Source organism: Gobius niger (genome assembly GCF_951799975.1).
Source record: "Gobius niger genome assembly, chromosome: 4".
In the NCBI taxonomy this organism is placed as follows: Eukaryota; Metazoa; Chordata; class Actinopteri; order Gobiiformes; family Gobiidae; genus Gobius; species Gobius niger.
This window is the reverse complement of record NC_136855.1, coordinates 1961692-1984105: the sequence shown is the minus strand read 5'-3', so window position 1 is coordinate 1984105 and position 22414 is coordinate 1961692. Positions and strand designations below refer to the sequence as shown.

The window sequence follows — 22414 nt, the reverse complement described above, 5'->3', positions numbered from 1 at the left end:
GCCTGCTTTTGCAGTTTAAATCAGCTGACCAGGTGTGTCACAGGAACACTCTGTGATACAGTTTAGCCGAAACCGCTTTGTGAAATCCTAGTTTAGTTGCTTTTCCTTATCACGTTCAGGGCAGAGAGTGGGAGTGTGTGCTCTGTCCCAGGCCCTTTCTCAACACTCCTACATCCTGGCACTTGCATTACACACTCCACACAATCATTTAGTGTAGCTGCAATCTCACATCCTGACATAAATAACAGGTTTATGTCTCTTTAAACTCCTAAAAAATGCATAATGTGAGTAATTGCCAGATAGAAATAGCTCATGAATTATCTCCAGTGAAACCGTTGATCTAAAGTCACAGAGTCATTAGTGAAACATTATTGTCCCAAACCGTTGCAGAACCAGGACAGTAGCTGTGGTTTGGTGAATCGTCTGGAGCAGCCGGCCGGTGAAGACGCGGTGCTGGTCCAAGTCCTGAAGAAGAACGGAGCCATTCCATTCGTGAGGACAAATGTTCCGCAGGCTTTATTAAGGTAAGACGTGTGTATTAGTATTAGTATTAGTATTAGTATTAGTATTAGTATTAGTATTAGTATTAGTGAACCGAGCTCCCAGGTTTCTCACTCTCTAGAATCAAAAGGAGCTGCATTGTCTCCTGCGGGTGTCCCTGGCCCCTTTCCGAAACTAGCAGGATGTGCGTCAGCGTCCGCCATGATAAGAAGCCTCCGAATCGGGCTGTCAGTTAGGGGGAGGAGCCTCAATGCTAACTATCATAGCCACTTTAGCATAGGGACCTCTGGAGCTAACTAACCGGTGATTAGGAGCTCTGTGCCATCCCATGAACCACTGCACCGCCAATCCCCCCCCTCGCTCCCACCCTCAGTGATGCGCAACCACAGTTGATTGACAGGAGCACATTTAATGATAAAAATAATTTAACAATAAGATTATACACAAGCCAAACTTCATAAAAGTGACGAAATACACGTCGTCACCACAGCTCAGTCACATGTCAGTGTGTTAAAGGGGGGGTATTATGCAAAATCTACTTTTTCAAGCTTTACATCATGTTATTCTGTCATTCCCTCATTAAAAACATGGCTTAAGTGTTGCCTTGGCACATTCACGTATTTTTGAGTAATCTGTAAAAACTCTGATGGCGGCCATTTTAGGGATAGGTTTGCCTGAGTCCTCCTAGGAACGCCCCCACCTCCTGGAGACGCCTCCGAGCTTTCGTCACCAGTCGAGTAACCAACCACTGCTCCTCAGCAGAACCCCCTCCCCACTGATGCCACAGACAGCGTGTGGAGGGGGCGTGTTGGAAAGGCTCAGAGGTTCTTAAAGAGACAGAGGCCTATTTCAAGACATTCACTACAGCCATTTTGAGAGACATTTTATACAAGGCAGTTATTCTAATTTACTGCATTCACAGACCAAGGTTTGTCATCATTGTAGTGTGATACAGACTGGTGCTATGGGACTGAAAAAAGCAGAATACCCCCTCTTTAAATGCAATTAATTACCAAGGCCATAATCAACTAGATTTTATTTTATTTTATTTTATTGACCTTTATTTAGCCAGGATAGTCCCACTGAGATTAAGAATCTCTTTTTCAGGGGATTACATTTTTTTATCGAGTCCCACCACTAGTTTTTGTCGGTGATAATCCACCGTGTTAAATTGGCGGCATTCCGGGTCCGAACCAGATTTTGACGTTGGTGAAAACACCCCATACCAGAGGGTATTTAAAGAGAAAAGTCCAGTGATCCCTGTGTCATGCTGCTGTATTAGTTTATTCTCAGATATAGTAATTGCCCTGTAACATGTGTGCAAGAAAAGACACAGGAGGAGACGGGACCCTCCATTGGTATCGGTTAATATCGGATATCGGCAGCTACTGAAACCCCCAGTATCAGTATCGTATTGGGAGCAGAGGTGGATCTGTGCATCTGTAGTAACAGCAGTTATTTCCCTCCTAAATGTCGCAGTAACATCCACGTGTTCCTCTCCACAGTTACGAATGCAGTAACCCGATATACGGACAGACGGTGAATCCCCTTAACGTGGGTAAAACCTGTGGAGGTTCCTCTGGCGGCGAGGCGGCCCTCATCGGGGGCGGGGGCTCCGTGATGGGCGTGGGCACGGACGTTGGGGGGAGTCTCCGGGTCCCAGCGGCGTTCTGTGGCATCTGCGCTCTGAAGCCGACGGCCGGAAGACTGAGGTGAACTCTTTTTTAAATAAAAGGATGATTAACCTCTTAACTCCCGCCTGAACTGAGCGCATTTTCTCCAGTTCAGCTTTGCCCAAATCCTGTAGGCCAGTGTAATGCCTCATTTGAAAGCTAAGATCTGCATAACTCATGTAAATTGATCGTTTTCCTCACATCACATTTTTTTCCATCTTTTTTTTGGGGGGGTATTCAACTCATTTTGTAACTTTTTTGTCATTTTTTTAAATAAATTTTTTGTCATTTTTTTGTCAAATTTTTGTCGCATTTTTTGTCATTTTTTGTCTTTTTTGTCTTTTTTTCGTCACTTTTTTGTCACATCTTCATCATTGTTTTCGTCTCAGTTCTGTCACTATTTTCTCACCTTTTTTCCAGAAGCTTTTGGATTGGGGTAAAGCCAAACTGGAGAAAATGTGCTCGATTCAGGTGGGAGTTAAGGGGTTAAAGTGAAAACTATAAGACGTTTGTATTTTACTCGATATTTTTTCCATTTTTTAGTTGCAAAGGATTCAAAACCTGTTATAGGCAAAGTACAGGTATGGAGACTTCAGTTCACTTTATTATCCATTTCATTTACACCATTGTGGTCGCCTGGCTAACGCCCGACTCAAATCACAAGTGATGTTTTGTCTGGGGACCCCCAATTCATGTTCTCGTAGGGGCGGGGGGGGTTTTAGGATCGTCCATCGTCGTTTATTGGGCACAATGTCTCTCATGTGTGTCTGCACGTCGCCATAACCTATCGTATCATCGTATCCGATCACGTATGACGTACCCGCTGTATAGGGCTGCTCGATTATTGAAAAAATAATAATCACGATTATTCAAACGATTATTTGTTGCCTTTAAAAAAAATCCATCAAAAAGGTGACAAAAATCCATCAAAAAAGTGACAAAAATCCAGCAGAAAAAAGACAAAAATCCATCAAAAAAGTGACAAAAATCCAGCAGAAAAAAGACAAAAATCCAGCAAAAAAGTGACACAAATCCAGCAAAAAAGTGACAAAAATCCATTAAAAAAAATGACAAAATCCAGCAAAAAAGTGACAAAAATCCAGCAAAAAAAGACAAAAATCCAGCAGAAAAAAGACAAAAATCCAGCAAAAAAGTGACAAAAATCCATTAAAAAACGTGACAAAAATCCATTAAAAAAAAGACAAAAATCCAGCAGAAAAAAGACAAAAATCCAGCAAAAAAGTGACAAAAATCCATTAAAAAACGTGACAAAAATCCATTAAAAAAATGACAAAAATCCAGCAAAAAAGTGACAAAAATCCATTTAAAAAAAATGACAAAAATCCAGCAAAAAAGTGACAAAAATCCAGCAAAAAAGTGACAAAAATTCAGCAGAAAAAAGACAAAAATCCAAAAATTATTTTTAAAAAAAATTAAAAAAAAATTGATTTTTTTTTTGGGGAAAAAAATAAATTATCGTAATCGAATTTCGATTAATTGCACAGCCCTACCGCTGTACGAGCTAAACCATTTAGAACACGGTCTGAAGCTTGATCAAAAGATGGAGTCGCGTCTGCTGCTGTCAAACTACAAGCTTCCGTATATCGAATAGCGTGTCATCATCTCGCCGTCCCTCCTCGTTCTGTGATCTCTCAAAATCCATGCGAACCTTTCGGCCCTGGTCCCCAGACTGTTGTGCGGTTCCAAATGATTCGATTGACACAGCAGAATGGAGTTAGCCAGGCTCGGATTGTGGTGCAAATAATAAAGGTTTTGGACCATACACAAACTTCTGGTTACTTTCGTAACCCAGGTTCTCATTCATAGCACTAGTTTTGATGTCTCACTATGGGAAACGCTCCCTCGTTGTCATTGGTCATCTTGAAACTCTTTAACTAGATCCAAAAAAATCCAGTTAGAAATCTAGGAGTGATCACGGACATGGAAGGAACAGGCCAGCGTTCTTCCACACTGAGATCTGTTCTTACCTGAGCTTAGACGAGTTGATCCGTACCTGTCTGGTCTTTGTGCCCGTGGAACCGCTCGGTCGCTTCTAACTTCACCCCCGTTTTGAGCCATAGGAATATACTGAGAGAGGCCAAATGATAACATCTTTGGTCTTTTTGCGTGACTGAGTGCACGCGTAAAGACCAGACAGGTACACATCAACTCATCTAAGCTCAGGTAAGAACAGATCTCAGTCTGGAAAAACGGTGTCCTGTTCCTTTAACTCATAGACTGCCAGTGACGTCTATAGACGTCAATTGGGTTTTTCAATGGGAACAGCTGCAGTAAAGCCTTGAGCATGTCTGGTGTTAAAATCTTAGCTGTGCTGCTTAATACTGCTGCCTAGTGACTCAATAAAAGAACTACAAGTTATTTATTGAGTCACTAGGTGGCAGCATTGCTCTTTCTTTTTCTCAGCTTTTTGGTCAGAAAACAGCATTTTGGGTGATTTCACCTATTTTCTACAAGAATGGAAAGAGGTACAAACAAACCTTTTTTTTCAGATGAAAGAAGAGAGTTTAATCTTTCTTTTGGTGGTTTCGTGTTGACATAGACCCAGACATACATTTTCTGTGGGTCTTAAAAAAACTGTCAAAATCCTGAAAAACCTCTGGCAGTGGGAGCTCTCTGATTTGAAAATGTCTGGCAGTCAATGAGTTAACATTCATATTAAGTCAATAGGTCACTAATGCCACTCTATGGGAGATATACAGTTTTTGTAAGACATCTTAAAAGAAAATTAACAAATGTTTTTGACAGTGATTGGATTCACAAATCTGCCGTATTATTTTTATGTGTGTGTCGTCATACCACTACGCCAGCTCTAAGTGGCAGATGTCAGTCTCTTGGAAAGACCACCCTTTTTCCAGCAGGAACTCGATTTTTGGCGCTCAGACTGAGCCACACAATCCAGAGAAGAGCCACTTACGGCTGGCGTAGTGTATGAGGCTTCTGTGAGACGTAGTGATAGTATCCCATAGTGAGACATCGAAACGAATGGTATAAAATCCCTTTTTTTTTAATTCGTTCATCACCTTTAGAAATATATCTTCTGAGGAAACCGTATTATTTAGTGTTTTCTGATTGTTGTGACAGTGCTGAGCGCGGCGGGGCCCATGGCGAGGGATGTGGAGAGTCTGGCCGTGTTCATGAAGGCCGTACTTTGTGACGACATGTTTTCTCTGGATCCAACTGTTTCCCCTCTGCCGTTTAACGAAGAGGTTTGTTCATCACTGACCAGACCTGAAACACAAACATGTATGAGAGTGACCTCAGAGGACGTCAGTAATATTTATCTTTGCCCGAGTTTCTGCCGTGTGAATCTGCCATGTCTGTAATTTGGAAGGTAAAAACTCCCTCGATTTGTACCTTTTTTTTTTTTAAGGTAATTCTGCAATTCTGTCCGTGAGAGTAAAACCTACGCTGACAGAAAAGACAAAGGGACAGAGGGATATTGTTCATCCAATTACACAATGGAGATCATTTTTTTCACTCAAACTTGGCTGTAAATACTGATTAAGTGGCGCTAGCCACAGTTAGCTTTGCCAGTTAGCCTGTTTGCTTCTTCTTCCTGATTCCATTAGTGTGTATTGGTGCTCAGGGTCGGAGCAGGGAAAGTTGCAATTGTGGTTTTCTGGCCAGAGACACCAGGGGCAGATGAAAGACCCTCCAATCATCCCGTTAACACTTGTATTACCCCCACAGGGACTACGGGGAGGATTTATTAAGCTAAACACGTTACTTAGTGCTGCTTTAACGACTTGACTTGACTCCATGATGAGTTAATTTGGACTTCTTGAGACTTCGTGATTTATTCCCACCTCTGCAAATCATGGCTGCTTTACTCAATTTTCTTTTTGTCTTTTGGCCAGAAAATTTTATGAAAAAAAAAAACATTGTGGGCCGCGCCATATTTTCTTTCCTCTCCCGTTTTGTATTTTCTGACTCGCTTCCAGTGCCCTCTGCTGGTAACTTTTGATAACACATGGATGCAACTATTAGAAACGTCTGGAAGCCTGAATGCAGTGACGGTAACTACACTTGGAACGCACGGATCTATTATGACGTCTCTGTAAGATCTCCTTGGTATCAGACGAGCCCCCGGTGTAAATGTAGCTCTACCGACGTCCCCAGGTCGCTCTAATCCCGTGCGAATGGTTGCGAAGTTCTCCTCTGACTTCTGTTCCAGGTCTACAGGAGCAGGAAGCCTCTGACCATCGGATACTACGATCACCTCGAGCAAACGCCGACCAGCCCATCCATGATTCGAGCTGTGCGAGAAGTCAAAGCTTTACTGGAGCGAGCCGGACACACAGTACGGCCCAACACCCCCACACACACTGCTCTGGTTCAGTCTGACTCACCCCCCACACACTGCTCTGGGTTCGGTCTGACTCACCCCCCACACACACTGCTCTGGGTTCGGTCTGACTCACCCCCCACACACACTGCTCTGGGTTCGGTCTGACTCACCCCCCACACACACTGCTCTGGGTTCGGTCTGACTCACCCCCCACTAGGGATGGGTACCGTTCGTTTTTTTTCGTACCAAGTACTTTAACGATTCCTGCTTTTCAGTTCCGGTGCCTTAGCAGTACATTTTTTGATACCCATGTTATTTTAATTCAATAAAAATAACGTGTATTAAAAGTATCATTCAGGAAAAAGACAGAAAACAGCACAACAGAGGCTCCACAGGAGCAGCAGCGTCGCTGTAACTTCGTGTTTTTAGCAGAATTTCCACTTAAGCAGCGATAAAAAGAGAGAAAGGACGTTATTCCCTCCTGAGCTGCAGAGTCAGATCCACATCAGGACACGGTTTCTTTCAGATAAACTTTTCTAAACTCACTGCACTGTTCTTCACACGTCAAAGATCCTCACATGGTGTGAGCCTCACTCTGCCACTGATCATTTACCAAAACTGGACCAACAATGTCTAACACAGAGTGAGCGCTCACTTTTCTATAAACCATCTCTGATATTCCCCTCTCTGCAGCTGCTGTAAAGTTGTAACAACAGCACATAAGCTCCGCCTCCGGGTCTGTCGCTAAAGGTAGAGACGTCTTTCTTGTTGTCACTGCTTGGTTTTGCTTTTCAACTTGCCTAAAAACTAAAGTTTCTCATTCAGTCCTGGTTTATAACTGGTTTAGCTTTAAAAAGGAAAAACATGCACATCCAATCTAGATAGTGTGCAGGACCAAAGTCGAAAAAGAGAAAAAAGTCCGCACAATTAAGTGGCTCCCAGAAAAAGTATTTACTACTTACACCACATGTAACTGGTTTATAACTGGTTTAGTTTAGCTCTGGGTTTTCCGACCGGAGTTAGTCCTGGTTTAGACCTGGCTCAGTCCTGACGCAGACCATCTCTATTACAGAAGTTTAGTACGTTTAAGGCCAATTCATCCTCCTAAACTACTGAAGTCTGAAGAGGCCTGTGAGTTAGAGCTATAAGGTGTAGCTTTTCTTCGCTCCATTTGCGCTGAAGCGGCTCATTATCTGCACATACTTGCATTTTCTAGACTCAATGCGGGTCTGGAGAGAAAAAGAACCGAAAACTGGCACCGAAATAATTTTATTTTTTTCGATACCACCCCCGACCGGAGCTTTTCGGTCGGTTCCAAGTCGGTACTGTTTAACGGTGCCCATCCCTACCCCCCACACAGTGCTCTGGTTCAGTCTGACCCCCCCACACACACTGCTCTGGTTCAGTCTGACCCCCCCCCCACACACACACTGCTCTGGTTCAGTCTGACTCGTGTCTCGTCTGCAGCTGGTGCCGTACCGCCCGGTGAGACTCTACGAGGCGACGGAGCTGATGAGCAGAGGGGTCCTCGCAGACGGCGCTGCCACTTTCCTGCAACAGCTGTGAGACTGCAGTTTAAAGAGACTCGGCCACACGTAATACATTGTTGAATCTTTTTTACGATTCTTTTCAACAGGAGCGGAAGCCCCCTTGACCCGACCATCAAAGTTCAAGTGTTGGCGTGCAGATTTCCCATTTGGTTGAAGAAACTGCTCGCCTTCCTTCTGAAACCTCTGGTGAGTTTCCTTCAGCGAAATGTGTAGGAGCGAGTTACCAATCAATAAGTCTTTAATCTGTAAAGGAGGAGCAAACGTTTCTATTTTCTCTCCTGAGTTTGTGTCTTGATGTTGGAAATGTCCTGATTGGCGTCTTGTTGGTTTGCAGTGGCCCCTCAGAGCTCGGGACTTTCGGATTTTAGGTGGAGTCGGGTGAGTCACTTCAGGATAATCACAATCTCCTCTTTGGTCAGTTTTGTTTTAAACAGCTTTGTCTTTAGATCTGTGGCTGATCTGTGGAAGCTGCAGGCCTCTCTACAGGTACATTTACACATCGCTAATACTGTGTTTGTTCAGGGCCAGGGAACTTCCTTTTCTGAAAAGTAAATCAAAAATAACTGTACATGGATTTTCTGCCTCACATTTAAAAGAACACCTTTTTTGTTGCTCTTTCATCACATTTTTCACACTTGATTGTTGCGTAATCAGATTATGTTTTCAGGTAATCTTCTTTAGTTCTTGAGTCGTCGTCTGTATGTTGTTTCGCCTCTTCATCCAAAAGGCTTCGTCAGTGCACTAAGGTTCAGCTCAGCCCGCAGCCCAGAAAACCCAGAGCTGGACCTTAGTTTACTGATGAAGAGGCGAAACGCTCGAGACTTCAACTTGGGCTGTGCAATTAATCGAAATTCGATTACAATTTCAATTATTCATTTATTTTTATTTTTTTTCTATTGATTTTCTTTTCTTTTTTTTCCTTCTTTTTTTTCTTCATTTTTTAAAATTATTTTATTTTTCTTGATTTTCTTTTCTTTTTTGTAATTTTTTGTCTTGATTTTCTTTTCTTTCTTTTTTTCCTTTTTTTTCTTGATTTTTGTTTTTATTATTTTATTTTTCTTGATTATTTTTTTTTCTTTTTTTTATTGATTTCCTTTCTTTTTTTTCCTTTTTTTTTGCAAAGCAGACATGGTGGTGACATTCATGGTGCTGGGATTATTTTCCCTTCACATTTCATGGCTCGTGCTTTTGCCTGACATGAAAACAAACGGCGCTGTGTGATGACGTCATCAGGCCGCGCCGCTCAGTTTGCTTGCGCAGGTGTGAGGGCTGGCCAGCAGGGGGCAGGTGTGAGGGCTGGCCAGCAGGGGGCAGGTGTGAGGGCTGGCCAGCAGGGGGCAGGTGTGAAGCAGAGACCTTTCCTTAATCGAGGCAAACTTGAAATCATTTGTACTTTTATGACTGTTCAGAAAACAGAAAATATTCAGCATAGTTTTTTTTATTAATAAATGTATAAATAAAATAAATACTTTTTTTTAAAAGGCAACAAATAATCGTTTGAATTATCGTGATTTCAATTATGACAAAAATAATCGTGATTATTATTTTTTCAATAATCGAGCAGCCCTAACTTAAACTACTGAGTACAGGAGAAGACTCAAGAACCTTCATTGAAGATGGACAACTCCTGCACGACTGAGAGCCTTCAGACATTTTTTCAAGTAATATGTGGCAACACTGGTCCTGGAGTGTTACACTTTAACCTCGTGTTGCCTTGTCATGTTCCGGGCATTTGGATGCACGGTGACACCAGGGGGCGCCCTTCCAACCTTCTCAGTGTAAATGTGAGACTTTAGGTCAGACACCATGAGTCACAGGGCGACACGGTAGCGCAGCGGTTAGCGCCATGAGCCTGGCTCCACATCATGGAGATGGGTCCCCGGCCGCGGCACTGCCGTCGACCACTGCTCCTTACGGGTCGCCCCAGCGGCATCGAAGGGTTAAATGCAGAGGACAAATTTCCCTACGGGGACAATAAAGTAAACAAACAACAAACACAGTAACATGACGCTAAATACAGTGAGCTCTTTGTTTCCAGTAAAAAGGCTGAGGCCTCATTCACAGACTGAGAAGTGAAGAAGGAAGTCATGGAGCTTCTGCTTTAGACAGAACTTCAGACTTCTGCTGCATGTAAGAGTCACATCATATTCTGAAACTCAAATATGTAGTAAAAACATATATGGAAAATTATTATTACAACTACAAAAAGAAAAATATTTGAAAATCATGTATCTTATCAAAAAAAAAAAAAAATTACTCTCATTCTAAAAAAAAACAAACAAACAAATCCAGGTCATCTGTATCTGCTGCAGGTCATGTTTGTCCCAGTTCCTCTGAGTCATGGTGCAGCAGGACTGATGTGGACAGATGTTACAGAAGTTACTATAGTAACTATTTTCTCCAAAGTAAAAGTAGATCTACCACAGTCCTGTCCACATCTGTCATGGTCCACCATGACCCACCATGACCCACCACGACTCAGAGGAACTGGGACAAACATGACCTACAGCAGATACAAATGGTTAGGGTTTGTTTGGGTTTTCTTTTTTAGAATGAGAGTAAATAAAAAAAATTAATAAAATGATTAGATACAGGATTTTCAAATATTTTTCTTTTTGTAGTTGTAATAATAATATTACATATATGTTTTTACTACAGATTTGAGTTTCAGAACATGACATGACTCTTACATGCAGCAGAAGTCTGAAGTTCTGTCTAAAGCAGAAGCTCCATGACTTCCTTCTTCACTTCTCAGTCTGTGACTGAAGAGCAATGAGGCCTCAGCCTTTTTACTGCAAACAAAGAGCTCACTGTGTTTAGCGTCATGTTACTGTCACTCATGTCTGACCTAAAGTCTCTGAAGAAAGTCAACTCACATTTACACTGAGAAGGTTGGAAGGGCGCCCCCTTGTGTCACCTTGCATCCAAATGCCTGGAACGTAACAGTGGGTCAAAATGACCCGCAAAGGCTCTGACCATTTTACAATGTACCATCTAAAAATCCCTCATGTGCATCGGCCATAAGACCAAGAGAACGTCCCGTCACAGATGTGTCCCTCCCCCAGCCCACTGTGACCCCCCCTGAACAAAGGAATTTTACAATAAGGAAGTTTCCAGGCGTGATCACGTGTGTCCGTGTGTGTAAAGCGAGACCTGACGCTGTGTTTTCAGGACTGTGTGGACGACACGATCGCGGAGTGGAGGCGGCTCGACATCGACGTCGTCCTGTGCCCGACACTGGGACCAGCTTTCAGTGTGCTCAACAGCGTCAAGCTCGACAGTAAGTTACGATAGACCCCGCCTTAACCAGGGGCCTTTAAACCACGCCTTAACCAGGGGCCTTTAAACTCCGCCTTAACCAGGGGCCTTTTAAACCACGCCTTAACCAGGGGCCTTTTAAACCCCGCCTTAACCAGGGGCCTTTTAAACCCCGCCTTAACCAGGGGCCTTTTAAACCCCGCCTTAACCAGGGGCCTTTTAAACCACGCCTTAACCAGGGGCCTTTTAAACCCCGCCTTAACCAGGGGCCTTTTAAACCCCGCCTTAACCAGGGGCCTTTTCTAGTGATCAAATCAAATCAAATCAATTTTATTTGTATAGCGCTTTTCATACATGTCATGTAACACAAAGTGCTTTACAGATTTAAAAACATTCTCTCACAAATACAGACACATTGTCGCATTCACACTCCCCCCACCCCCCTCCCCAGAGACACACCACACAAGCACACAACACACACTCAAGGTAAACTAGAAGAGCATACAAATTGTTAAAACAAATAAAAGTACGTAAGTAAAATAATAATATAATAGGATAATAAAAAAATAAGACCGAGAGGTAAAATACATAAATACAAAATAAATATTAATAACTATTAAATGTCAATTCAATTAATTATAAGGTGCTGATAAATAATAATAAATAGGCCTAGCAAAAATAAATATCAGTTAAAGGCTAAGCTCAAGCGAAGGGGCCTTGAAGGTTCGTAAGGTAAAAGCGGTTCTGAGAGATAAGAAGGACCAAGACCATTAAGACATTTAAAAACCATTAAAAGAACTTTAAATCGATCCTGAAACACACGGGGCCAATGCAGCGATTCTCAAACCGGTGTAATGTGGTCCCGCCTCCTGGTCTTCGTCAGGTGTAATGTGGTCCCGCCTCCTGGTCTTCATCAGGTGTAATGTGGTCCCGCCTTCTGGTCTTTGTCAGGTGTAATGTGGTCCCGCCTCCTGGTCTTCATCAGGTGTAATGTGGTCCTGCCTCCTGGTCTTCGTCAGGTGTAATGTGGTCCCGCCTCCTGGTCTTCGTCAGGTGTAATGTGGTCCCGCCTCCTGGTCTTCGTCAGGTGTAATGTGGTCCCGCCTCCTGGTCTTCGTCAGGTGTAATGTGGTCCGGCCTCCTGGTCTTCGTCAGGTGTAATGTGGTCCCGCCTCCTGGTCTTCGTCAGGACTCGAGCTGCTGTAAACCTGAGATCCTCTTTTTGGGAAGAGCAGAAAGCAGGGCATTACAGTAGTGGATACGACAGGTTATAAAAGCATGCATGAGCGTCTCCGTGTTGGCCCGAGAGAGAATGGGGCGACTCTGGCTATGTTCTTTAGATGGTAAAAACCTGTCTTTGAGCTGGCGTTTATTCCACACATTAAGAATATCACAGAGTCAAAGATCACACCCAGGTTCTTCACCTGTGAGGAAGGATTAAAGACAGTGACTGCAGTTTGGGTAAAAGTCTCTCTGGGCCTCAGCACCGATGACTAAAACCTCAGTTTTGTCCTGGTTAAGCTGGAGAAAGTTTTCTGCCATCCAGAATTTGATCTAAAATGCAGTTAAAAAGTGCATCCATTGGCCCGGTGTCATCAGGAGACATGGAGATGTAGAACTGTGATGGCTTTATGGATCTTTTACCTCACGTTCTTGCCGTCACTTTTTCTTTCTCAACATCTTTTTTTTGTCACGTTTTTGTTGCTCTTTCGTCACATTTTTCACGCTTTTTTGTCACTTTATTGTTGCATTTTCATCCTCTATTTTTGTCTCGTTTTTATGCTTTTTTCCCCCAAGAAGCTTAGATTTGAGTAAAACCAAACTGGAGAAAATGCTCGGTTCAGATATTTGTTTATTAAAAAATAAATAAATAAATATTTTTTTGGTGTGCATTTGCATTTTATTCTATGTGCAAATAAAATGCAACATTAAAATAAACGTTAACTATGGCAAAAGCCTAGTTTTAGTTGAACAAAATCAACTATTGCAGCAATATAGTTCAACATGTGAACGTCTTTAACCTCTTAACTCCCGCCTGAACTGAGAGCATTTTCTCCAGTTCAGCTTTACCCAAATCCTGTAGGCCAGTGTAACGCCTCATTTGAAAGCTAAGACCTACAAAACTCATCTAAATGGATCTTTGGATGGATTTTTTTTCCCATCATTTTTTGGGGGGCTATTCAACTCATTTTTGTAACTTTTTTGTCATTTTTTTCCTTCATTTTTCCGTCAATTTTTTGTCACTTTTTGGTCATTTTTGTCATTTTTTTGTAAATGTTTTGTCACTTTTTGTCATTTTGTCGTCAAATTTTTGTACATTTTTTTTGTCACTTTTTCACCATTGTTTTCGTCTCAGTTCTGTTGCTATTTTCACAACTTTTTTCCAGAAGCTTTTGCATTGGAGTAAAGCCAAACTGGAGAAAATGGGATCCGTTCAGGTGGGAGTTAAGAGGTTAACAGTAATACCTGTGAGAGACATGAAGCTGGAAGTAGGTCGCCCTCTGGTGGGCAAACAGAATAGTTCCTCTTTGGGCTCCACTATGTTAGACAATACCTGTGTGGTTTCGAAAAAAAAAAGTTTATTTCCTATTAAAAGCATCAAAAGCACGTGCTGCATAAAAATAAAGTTAAAAAACGTTGGTGCCTCAGCTTTGAAAATATGTCTCTGATACTATTTAATTCTTACAAAGACGAGAAAAAGCTGGAGCTCCTCCTGCTGGCAGCTTTAGGAGTAACTTTTTTTTTTTTTTTTAATGGTGAGCAGCTCCAGGAGTGTGTGGTAAACTCTTCAGAACAGCTCAGTTTATATTGTTGGATTCGGGCATTAAAGTGTGGGACAGTTTGTCATCAGGAAGTACAGAACGAGGCGCTGACGCCGTAGAAGAAGAAACCACTAAACTGAACAGCTGTGTTTGAGGATTAACTAAACACTGCGTGAATATTGTGTGAAACTCCCCCAGGTCTGTCTTTGAGGTTTAAACCATGTTTTGACATTGCTCCCTCATCAAAGTGGATTTAGCAGGACATGTCCACTTTAAAGTACCTGTATATAATAGTTTATAATAGTGCTGCTTCTGCCCAGTGTAATAAAGGGATTGTCTGCAGATGTGGTTCCACATGCGTCCATCTACAATGGTCTGAACTTCAGCGCCGGCGTGGTCCCGGTTTCCACGGTGACGACACAAGACGAGAGCGAACTCCTTCTTTTAGACAAAGGGGACCTGTTTTACTCCTATAAGGAGGTAAGAACGAGAGCAAACACAAGACTTTCACCTGGACCAAGACTGAGACACGACCTTCAGGTTTCATTTAAACATGGCCAACACACACGTCTGTCTTTCCTCATATGAACGTGATGAACAGGTCAAAACTATGGGTCTAAACAGAACAAAACGAAATCCAGAATAATCCCAGTCTGTAGAATGTACTTCATCTGGAAAAATAAAATAAAATAAAATAAAATGTAATAAATTGAAATAAATAAATAAATAAATATTGTTCTCCGTGAGGGACGGATGGAGCGTGAGATGGACAGACGGATCGGTGCGGCGTCAGCAGTGATGCGGTCGCTGTATCGGTCTGTCGTGGTGAAGAGGGAGCTGAGTCGGGGCAAAGCTCTCGATTTACCGATCGATCTACGTTCCCACCCTCACCTATGGTCATGAGATTTGGGTCATGACCGAAAGGACAAGATCGCGAATACAAGCGGCCGAAATGAGTTTCCTTCGCAGGGTGGCTGGGCGCACCCTCCGAGATCGGGTGAGGAGCTCAGTTACCCGGGAGGAGCTCGGAGTAGAGTCGCTGCTCCTTCATGTGGAAAGGAGCAGCTGAGGTGGCTCGGGCATCTGTTCCGGATGCCTCCTGGTCGCCTCCCGCGGGAGGTGTTCCAGGCATGTCCTAGTGGGACAAGGCCTCGTGGAAGACCCAGGACACGCTGGTGGGACTATGTCTCCGAGCTGGCCTGGTGTCGCCTCGGGGTCAGAACAGCTGGAGGAGGTGTGTGTGGATCGGGAAGTTTGGGCATCTCTGCTGAGACTGCTGCCCCCACGACCCGGCCCCCGGAAGAAAATGGATGGATGGATATGTATTTAAATTAGAGGTGGGCATAGATTAATTTTTTTAATCTAGATTAATCTAGATTAATTCTGAAATTAATCTAGATTAATCTAGATTAAAATGTCTAAAAGTAAGTCTTTGAGAACGAGTTTCTCAAGTCAAGTGGTGCGTTAGACCAGGACTTTTATCGATACTCCTTATCGATCCGGGACTTTAATGGTGCTCTTAGCGGTGCTTTAAAAGCGTTCACGCCACTGTGTGCGCGTTTGCGGAAAAAATAGACTCGAATCGGGTATTTGTGACAGTGCGAGGCTCTGTTCAATATGTAGGCGCTACGTTTCCCTTTTTACAGCGGGTCAGCGGCAGCAGCTCGGGGGGTGTCGCAGCATATCGTTCTCGTGCACACGTACCTGTCTCACCGCGCGCACGGCTGCAGAAGGAGGCGCGGAGCGGGGCGGGTCCGACGCTGTGCGGGGCTTTTAGTGCTTATTTTAGCGCGGGTGATGCGACCCCGTTAACCCGACTGTTCTCACAGAATAAGTAAATAAAGTCACTGTGGATCAGTCGTAGAACCTGCTGCTCTTCGACTCTTTATCCGATTCTCACTCGTCTGGTCATAGCGTCCATTTGGCAAAACTTAATCCATAACAAAAGTAGCTCCAGCCTCCGCGTGGCAGTTGTTTTGGTTTCAGATGAATCACGTAACAGCGAGGCTGCGCGTGAGATGCATTCATGGACCGTAAGAAGTGCGGGAAAGGCGACTTTTTCACAAATGCGCGGAAAAACCGGACAAATAATTTGCAGTCTGATACACTTTGCTTGCGCCAGAGGCCTCAGGCCGGAATACTTTAAACCCTGCATAAAATATCACGGTGAAAGTCATCATAGCAGAGTATAGACCCAGCTCCCAACCCAGCTTTGAGAAGAGATTAACGGCCATATTTTTTTTATCGCCCGATAAGAGTCGCGTTAACGCAGCACGTTAACGCCGATAATGGCCCACCACTAATTTAAATTAATTAAAACATATATATTGAATTAAATAAATGTAATAAATTCAATTCAATAAATCAAATTAACGAAATAAATGAAAATATAAAATTAATTAAATAAAATGAATTAATGCATTAGTTTTATATAGCGCTTTTCTGGACACTCAAAGACGCTTTACATTGCACTATTCATTCACTCCATACTCGGTGGTGGTAAGCTACTATTGTAGCCACAGCTGCCCTGGGGTAGACTGACGGAAGCGAGGCAACCAGTCTGCGCCATCGACCCCTCTGACCACCAACCACTCACTCACTACATTGGCCCAGGCTTCCTGGTGTTACCAACGGTCTCCCATTCAAACAGCCTTCCCTGCTGAGCTTCAGAGGGCTGACGGGGTCGGGCAGAGCAAAGGCGGGATGACCACAAAGCCACTGTCACTGTAACGGGCCAAAAGCACCGCGGCCCACCGGGAAACGTCCCGACCCTCCCCATGACCCAGCACGCCCTTGATGGTTTCTATTTTCTCTCCTTAAAAGGGAAGCTGTTGTGTGTCGGTCGCCCATTAGGTGGCAGCAGAAGCTAATGTTTCTTCTGAGTGTTGTTCCTAACATTTGTGTGTGTGTGTGTGTGTGTGTGTGTGTGTGTGTGTCTGTGTGTGTGTGTGTGTGTGTGTGTGTGTGTGTCTCTCTCTCAGGCCGTGGCAGGAGGCCTGGGTCTCCCTGTAGCCGTGCAGTGTGTGGCTCGGCCCTGGCAGGACGAACTGTGCCTGCGCTTCATGAAGGAGGTGGAGGAGCTCGTCCAGAGAGCGGATCATTACTGAGGCTGCAGCAAAACAGTTCATCCTGTTTCTGCTTTCAAATATCATGCAGTTACAAAGCTTTGAAAATTAATTGATGATAAAACTTTTAAATTACAATAGTCGATGAGTCTATACTGTAATAACTTGCGTGGTTAAGCACAATCTCTTAACCCCGCCTTAAAGTGAGTGCATTTTCTCAAGTTCAGCTTTACCCAAATCCATAAGGTCACAGCCTATAGGCCATATAACCGTTTTTGTCACTTTTTTCACGTTTTTTAGTCACTATTTTGACACTATTTTTTCCAGGAAGCTTTTAGATTTGGGTAAAGTGAGAACATGTGGGGGTTGTTTTATGCTGTAATTGTACTTTGTGAAAGGTGCCAGGTATCAATAAACAGCTGATGAACCACCGACTGTCTTGAAACTTCTTCTTTTATTTGGATTTATCAGTGGTGTATTACTTTGATAAATGTTTGTTATTATATAGCTCAGCTTCAGAGGCACGGTTTCAAAAGGAGCTGCATTAAAGACACTGACTGTGGACGGAACTAAATGCATCACATTAAAGAGAAGTGTCTGGAATTGTGCAGAGATATGCCTGAAAACAGAATTCAAAGTAAAAACCAAAATAAGAAATAGGTCCGTTTTGTAGCCATAAAATATTTTTTTCTGATGGAGAATCTGTTTTATCTAGTGCTTTTCTGGACGCTCAGACGCTTTACGTAAGGATTAAACTACTCTGAGCCGTGCATTAGACGGTTATAATGCACGACGCTCAACTGTTTATGGAAACGGCTGCGGTGGAGTCGCTCACACCTGGGCCCCCCCAACTGAAACTTTTATGTTTGACTTTACTAATCCAGACAAATATGCTTCAATGCAGGATCATTTTATGTACGCCTGAAAATGATGAATAGCCTTAACCGTTTTCAATAGAAATGTAAAGCTCATATGTTATTAACAGTAGCTAACCTAGCTGCTCACTCTCCTCTACAAACATTTAGCAAACACTAAATCCATCTCATACGTTCCTGTCAGTCACTAATTACGCCTTTATCTGAATCAGCTGTGTCATGCGTTGCTATGGCGACGCCACAGTGGAGTGATATCCCAGTGATTTAACTACCGGACTACGTGTGCGGTTATACGAAAATAATGCACCAGCCAATCAGAGTCCAGTATTCACCCAGACCATGGTATAAAATGCATTATTCATTCACTCCATACTCCAGCTGTCTTTAGCCCCTCGCTCGACTGATTCCCAGCTGTGCTGCGACCCTCCTCCCCCCCGGCTCTGCTCTGGGCCTGATCCTGTACCACCACCAGACTCCGGGGAAGACTGTCGAACATTCATCAATGGACTGCAAGCCATGATCATTGATTATCCTTGATTATCATTGATTATGGCTTACAGTCCATTTTTTAAATTCAAATTTTCTGAGATTATTAATTTGGGTTTTTTTCAAGCTATAAGCCATAATACGTTTGTTAAAGGAATAGGCCACCGTTTTTACATACTGAGATATGCTCTTACCTCACTTTAGTCGAGTTAATATATCCCCGTCTGGTCTTTGTCCGTGCGCTCTGTCAGGCAAACGGAGCACATACGCAGCCTCTCCCACATGTCACATAGCTCCAAAAAAGCTCACGATAGAAGCTACCAAGCTCTTCCACGTGTTCCCTATTTAAATAAAGTTACGTGAAGTGTTTTCATGCGAAGTATATTTACACAGAAATGTAGCATGTCGATTTTATAAGCAGATAAAAAGGGGCATTATATTGTGAGGCGTAATGATACGAGGAGCACAGCGTCCGCGCAGTAACTCCTAAAGACTTCCCCTGCTCACTTCCGTCAATAGAAGCTGCGTGACTTGTAGAGCAGCAGAGAACAGTTGAAGAAGCGTGGATAACTTGTGAACGATGCCTTTTACGTGCATCGTGCCGGGCTGTGATAACAAGCAGAAAGTATATAGTGTAGTAATGTTTCACAGATTTCCAACTCACCCCGGACGACGACACAGGACTCAGGAGCTCCACCATGAGGTAGGAATGCGAGAGCACTTTACGAAAATATATTTTCTGCTTGTTGTAAAAGGCTCTGTACAAGTCACGCAGCTTCTATTGACGGAAGTGAGCGGGGAAGTCTTTAGGAGTTACTGCGCGGACGTTTTGCTCCTCGTATCATTACGCCTCACAATATAGTTCCCCTTTTTATCTGCTTATAAAATCGACATGCTACATTTCTGTGTAAATATACTTCGCATGAAAACACTTCACGTAACTTTATTTAAATAGGGAACACGTGGAAGAGCTTGGTAGCTTCTATCGTGAGCTTTTTTGGAGCTATATGACATGTGGGAGAGGCTGCGTTTGCCTGACAGAGCGCACGGACAAAGACCAGACGGGGATATATTAACTCGACTAAGGTTAGGTAAGAGCATATCTCAGTATGTAAAAACGGTGGCCTATTCCTTTAAGTGGTGACGTCACAGCTCGACTTCCGGGTTCGCAGATGTGCGAGAAACTACAAAAAACTCCACAATCAATATTTGTGAAACTCCACAGAGAGTTACTGAGCAGACATATTTATCAGAACCATGAGCCAAACATGCTGAACCTGCTGCTATTAAAGTATTATTTACCAAATTTGGTACATCCGGATTAGCGGAGATAAATGCTGGAAGTACCGACTTTAGTAAATATCACTTTTTTAGCAGTAGGTGCTGCATTTTTGGCTCATGAGTCTGAGAAATAAGTCTGCTCAGTAACTCGGTTGAGTTTCAGAAATATTGATTGTTGTATTAAATAGTTTTTAAGGTTTTTCTTCTGGCATATTAGCCGGTATGCTAGGATCCGGAAGCGGAAGTCGTGACGTCACACTTAACAAACGTATAATCAAAACAATAACAAAGGCTTGACATAACTCACTTTGTATGTAACGAGTCTATTAGTTTCATTTTAAAGGAACAGGCCAGTGTGTTTCCGTACTGAGATATGTTCTTACCTTAGAGGAGAGGAGGGTTTCTTTTTTAATAAACTACCGTTGTTCATTTGCCAATTCAAAAAGTAACCGATAAACCTGTGATAAAATACTGCTGTGACCATGGACTGTAAAAGTCAGAATGAAGTTATTGTGACTTCTTCCTGTTTCCTGCGTTTTCATCCTCATTTACGTCTCGTTTTCGTCGCTACTTTGACACTTTTTTCAATAAGCTTTTAGATTCAGGTAAAGCTGAACAAGAGTAAACGTGCTCTGTTAAAGCGGGGATTAAGAGGTTAAACTATGTCTCTCCATATTGTTTCCTGTCGGCCATTTTGGGCGATGGAAATGATTTTACAGTGGGCTCACAGACGCCCTGGTACAGATGACTGCTCAGGAGTGTGTAAATATTGACTGAGTATCTTTAACTCCTCAAACAGACCTGCTCCGTAAACGCTGCACTTCCTGTTTGCCGACGCTGTTGACCCGACGTGTGTTAAAGTAGTTTGTTTTTCACCAGACACAATAAGAATAAAACATTATCTGGGGCTCAATCCGAAACCATAAAATTGTCGCCTCTAAGCTCTAACACGAGCAACTAACTCCTTAACCTTTCATGGGTCGACTGTTAGATCTGTGCAGTTCGGGAACTAGAGCTTCAGCTGCATTTTGAACAATCCGTCCGTCCTTAAACAGGGGAAAGGGAAGTGACATCACCAACAGCTGTTTTTCTTCTTCTTTATAGTTATTGGTGGAGTGCAGGCCAAACAAAAGTGCATGTCGCCCCCTAGTGCCCAACAACAACATAGTGTCCAAACAAAGACATTTAAGGAGAAAAATAAATCCAGATGATCCAAACATTTCCCTTTAGTGTTATTTTATTTCAACAGCTTTTTCTTAAAGCTACATTATGCAAATGATCCATGTGGCTTAAGTTTCTACTAAATGAAACAAAAGCATTTAATCTGTTTCCTGAGTTTACTCTTTAACACTGACATGTGACTGAGCTGTGGAGACGACAACATGGATTTATCACTTTTATAAAGTTTGGCTTGTGCAGAATCGTAATTTTTAATTATTTTCATTTTTATTGTTATTATTAAAATGTGCTCCTGTCAATCAACAGTGGTTGCGCATGAATCACTCCAGGGTGGGGGCGAGGGGGGTGGGGGGATTTGGCGCAGTGGCTTATGGGATGGCACATAGCTCCTAATCACTGGTTAGTTAGCATCAGAGGTCCCTATGCTAAAGTGGCTATGATAGTTAGCATTAGTGGTCCCTATGCTAAAGTGGCTATGATAGTTAGCATCAGAGGTCCCTATGCTAAAGTGCCTATGATAGTTAGCATCAGTGGTCCCTATGCTAAAGTGGCTATGATAGTTAGCATCAGAGGTCTCTATGCTAAAGTGGCTATGATAGTTAGCATCAGAGGTCCCTATGCTAAAGTGGCTATGATAGTTAGCACCAGAGGTCCCTATGCTAAAGTGGCTATGATAGTTAGCATCAGAGGTCCCTATGCTAAAGTGGCTATAATAGTTAGCACCAGAGGTCCCTATGCTAAAGTGGCTATGATAGTTAGCACCAGAGGTCCCTATGCTAAAGTGGCTATGATAGTTAGCACCAGAGGTCCCTATGCTAAAGTGGCTATGATAGTTAGCACCAGAGGTCCCTATGCTAAAGTGGCTATGATAGTTAGCATCAAGGCTCCTTTTCCTAACTACTTCCTAACTGACTTACCAATTCGGAGGCAACTTGCCATGGCGGAGGCTGACGCACATCCGGTTTGGCGTAAGAGCTCTTAGCAATCTGACCGTTTCGGAAGCAGCCAGGGTTTTTCTCATCAGTGACAGAGGCTGAAGTTAAGTTAAAGTGCAGTAAGAAGAAACACACTTTTGAAGGGTGGTTCTGGTCATAGTGACTCGACAGTAGTTTTTTAATTTCATATCTTTATCAGGACAATGTATAGGCTCGTGAGCAAAGATGGGGACGAAGCGGAATTAGAATATCATGAAAAAGTGCATTTACTTCTGTAATTCAACTTAAAATGTGAAACTAATATATGTGATTTAGACTCATCACATGCAAAGTGAGATATGTCAGGCTTTTGCTGTAATTTTCTTATTTTCTGAGATTTTTACTTTGGAGTTTTTACAAGCTGAGCCATAATAATCAAAATGATAATAAATATAGGCGACATATCTCATCTTGCATGCGATGAGCAGGGGCGGACTGGCCATGTGTCCATTCTGGAAGAGCACAGAAGGGCCACTGGCTTTAGTGAGAAAAAGAGGATGA

The 22414-nt window shown here is 42.9% G+C and overlaps 1 protein-coding gene across 1 annotated transcript in view; it reads left to right on the top strand.

The window, feature by feature from the left end:
• The window catches only part of LOC306962057 (fatty-acid amide hydrolase 1-like), a gene marked incomplete at both ends in the record, with an annotated part of 31554 nt that extends 14394 nt beyond the window's left edge, over window positions 1-17160 (top strand). The window contains 10 exons of the mRNA XM_079555087.1: window positions 391-524; window positions 2007-2213; window positions 2718-2755; window positions 5277-5401; window positions 6370-6495; window positions 7951-8045; window positions 8120-8219; window positions 11181-11313; window positions 14397-14533; window positions 17035-17160. Coding sequence (XP_079411213.1) covers window positions 391-524; window positions 2007-2213; window positions 2718-2755; window positions 5277-5401; window positions 6370-6495; window positions 7951-8045; window positions 8120-8219; window positions 11181-11313; window positions 14397-14533; window positions 17035-17160 — 1221 coding nt within the window. The remainder of the gene's footprint in view (window positions 1-390; window positions 525-2006; window positions 2214-2717; window positions 2756-5276; window positions 5402-6369; window positions 6496-7950; window positions 8046-8119; window positions 8220-11180; window positions 11314-14396; window positions 14534-17034) is intronic.
• Window positions 17161-22414: the final 5254 nt, after the last annotated feature.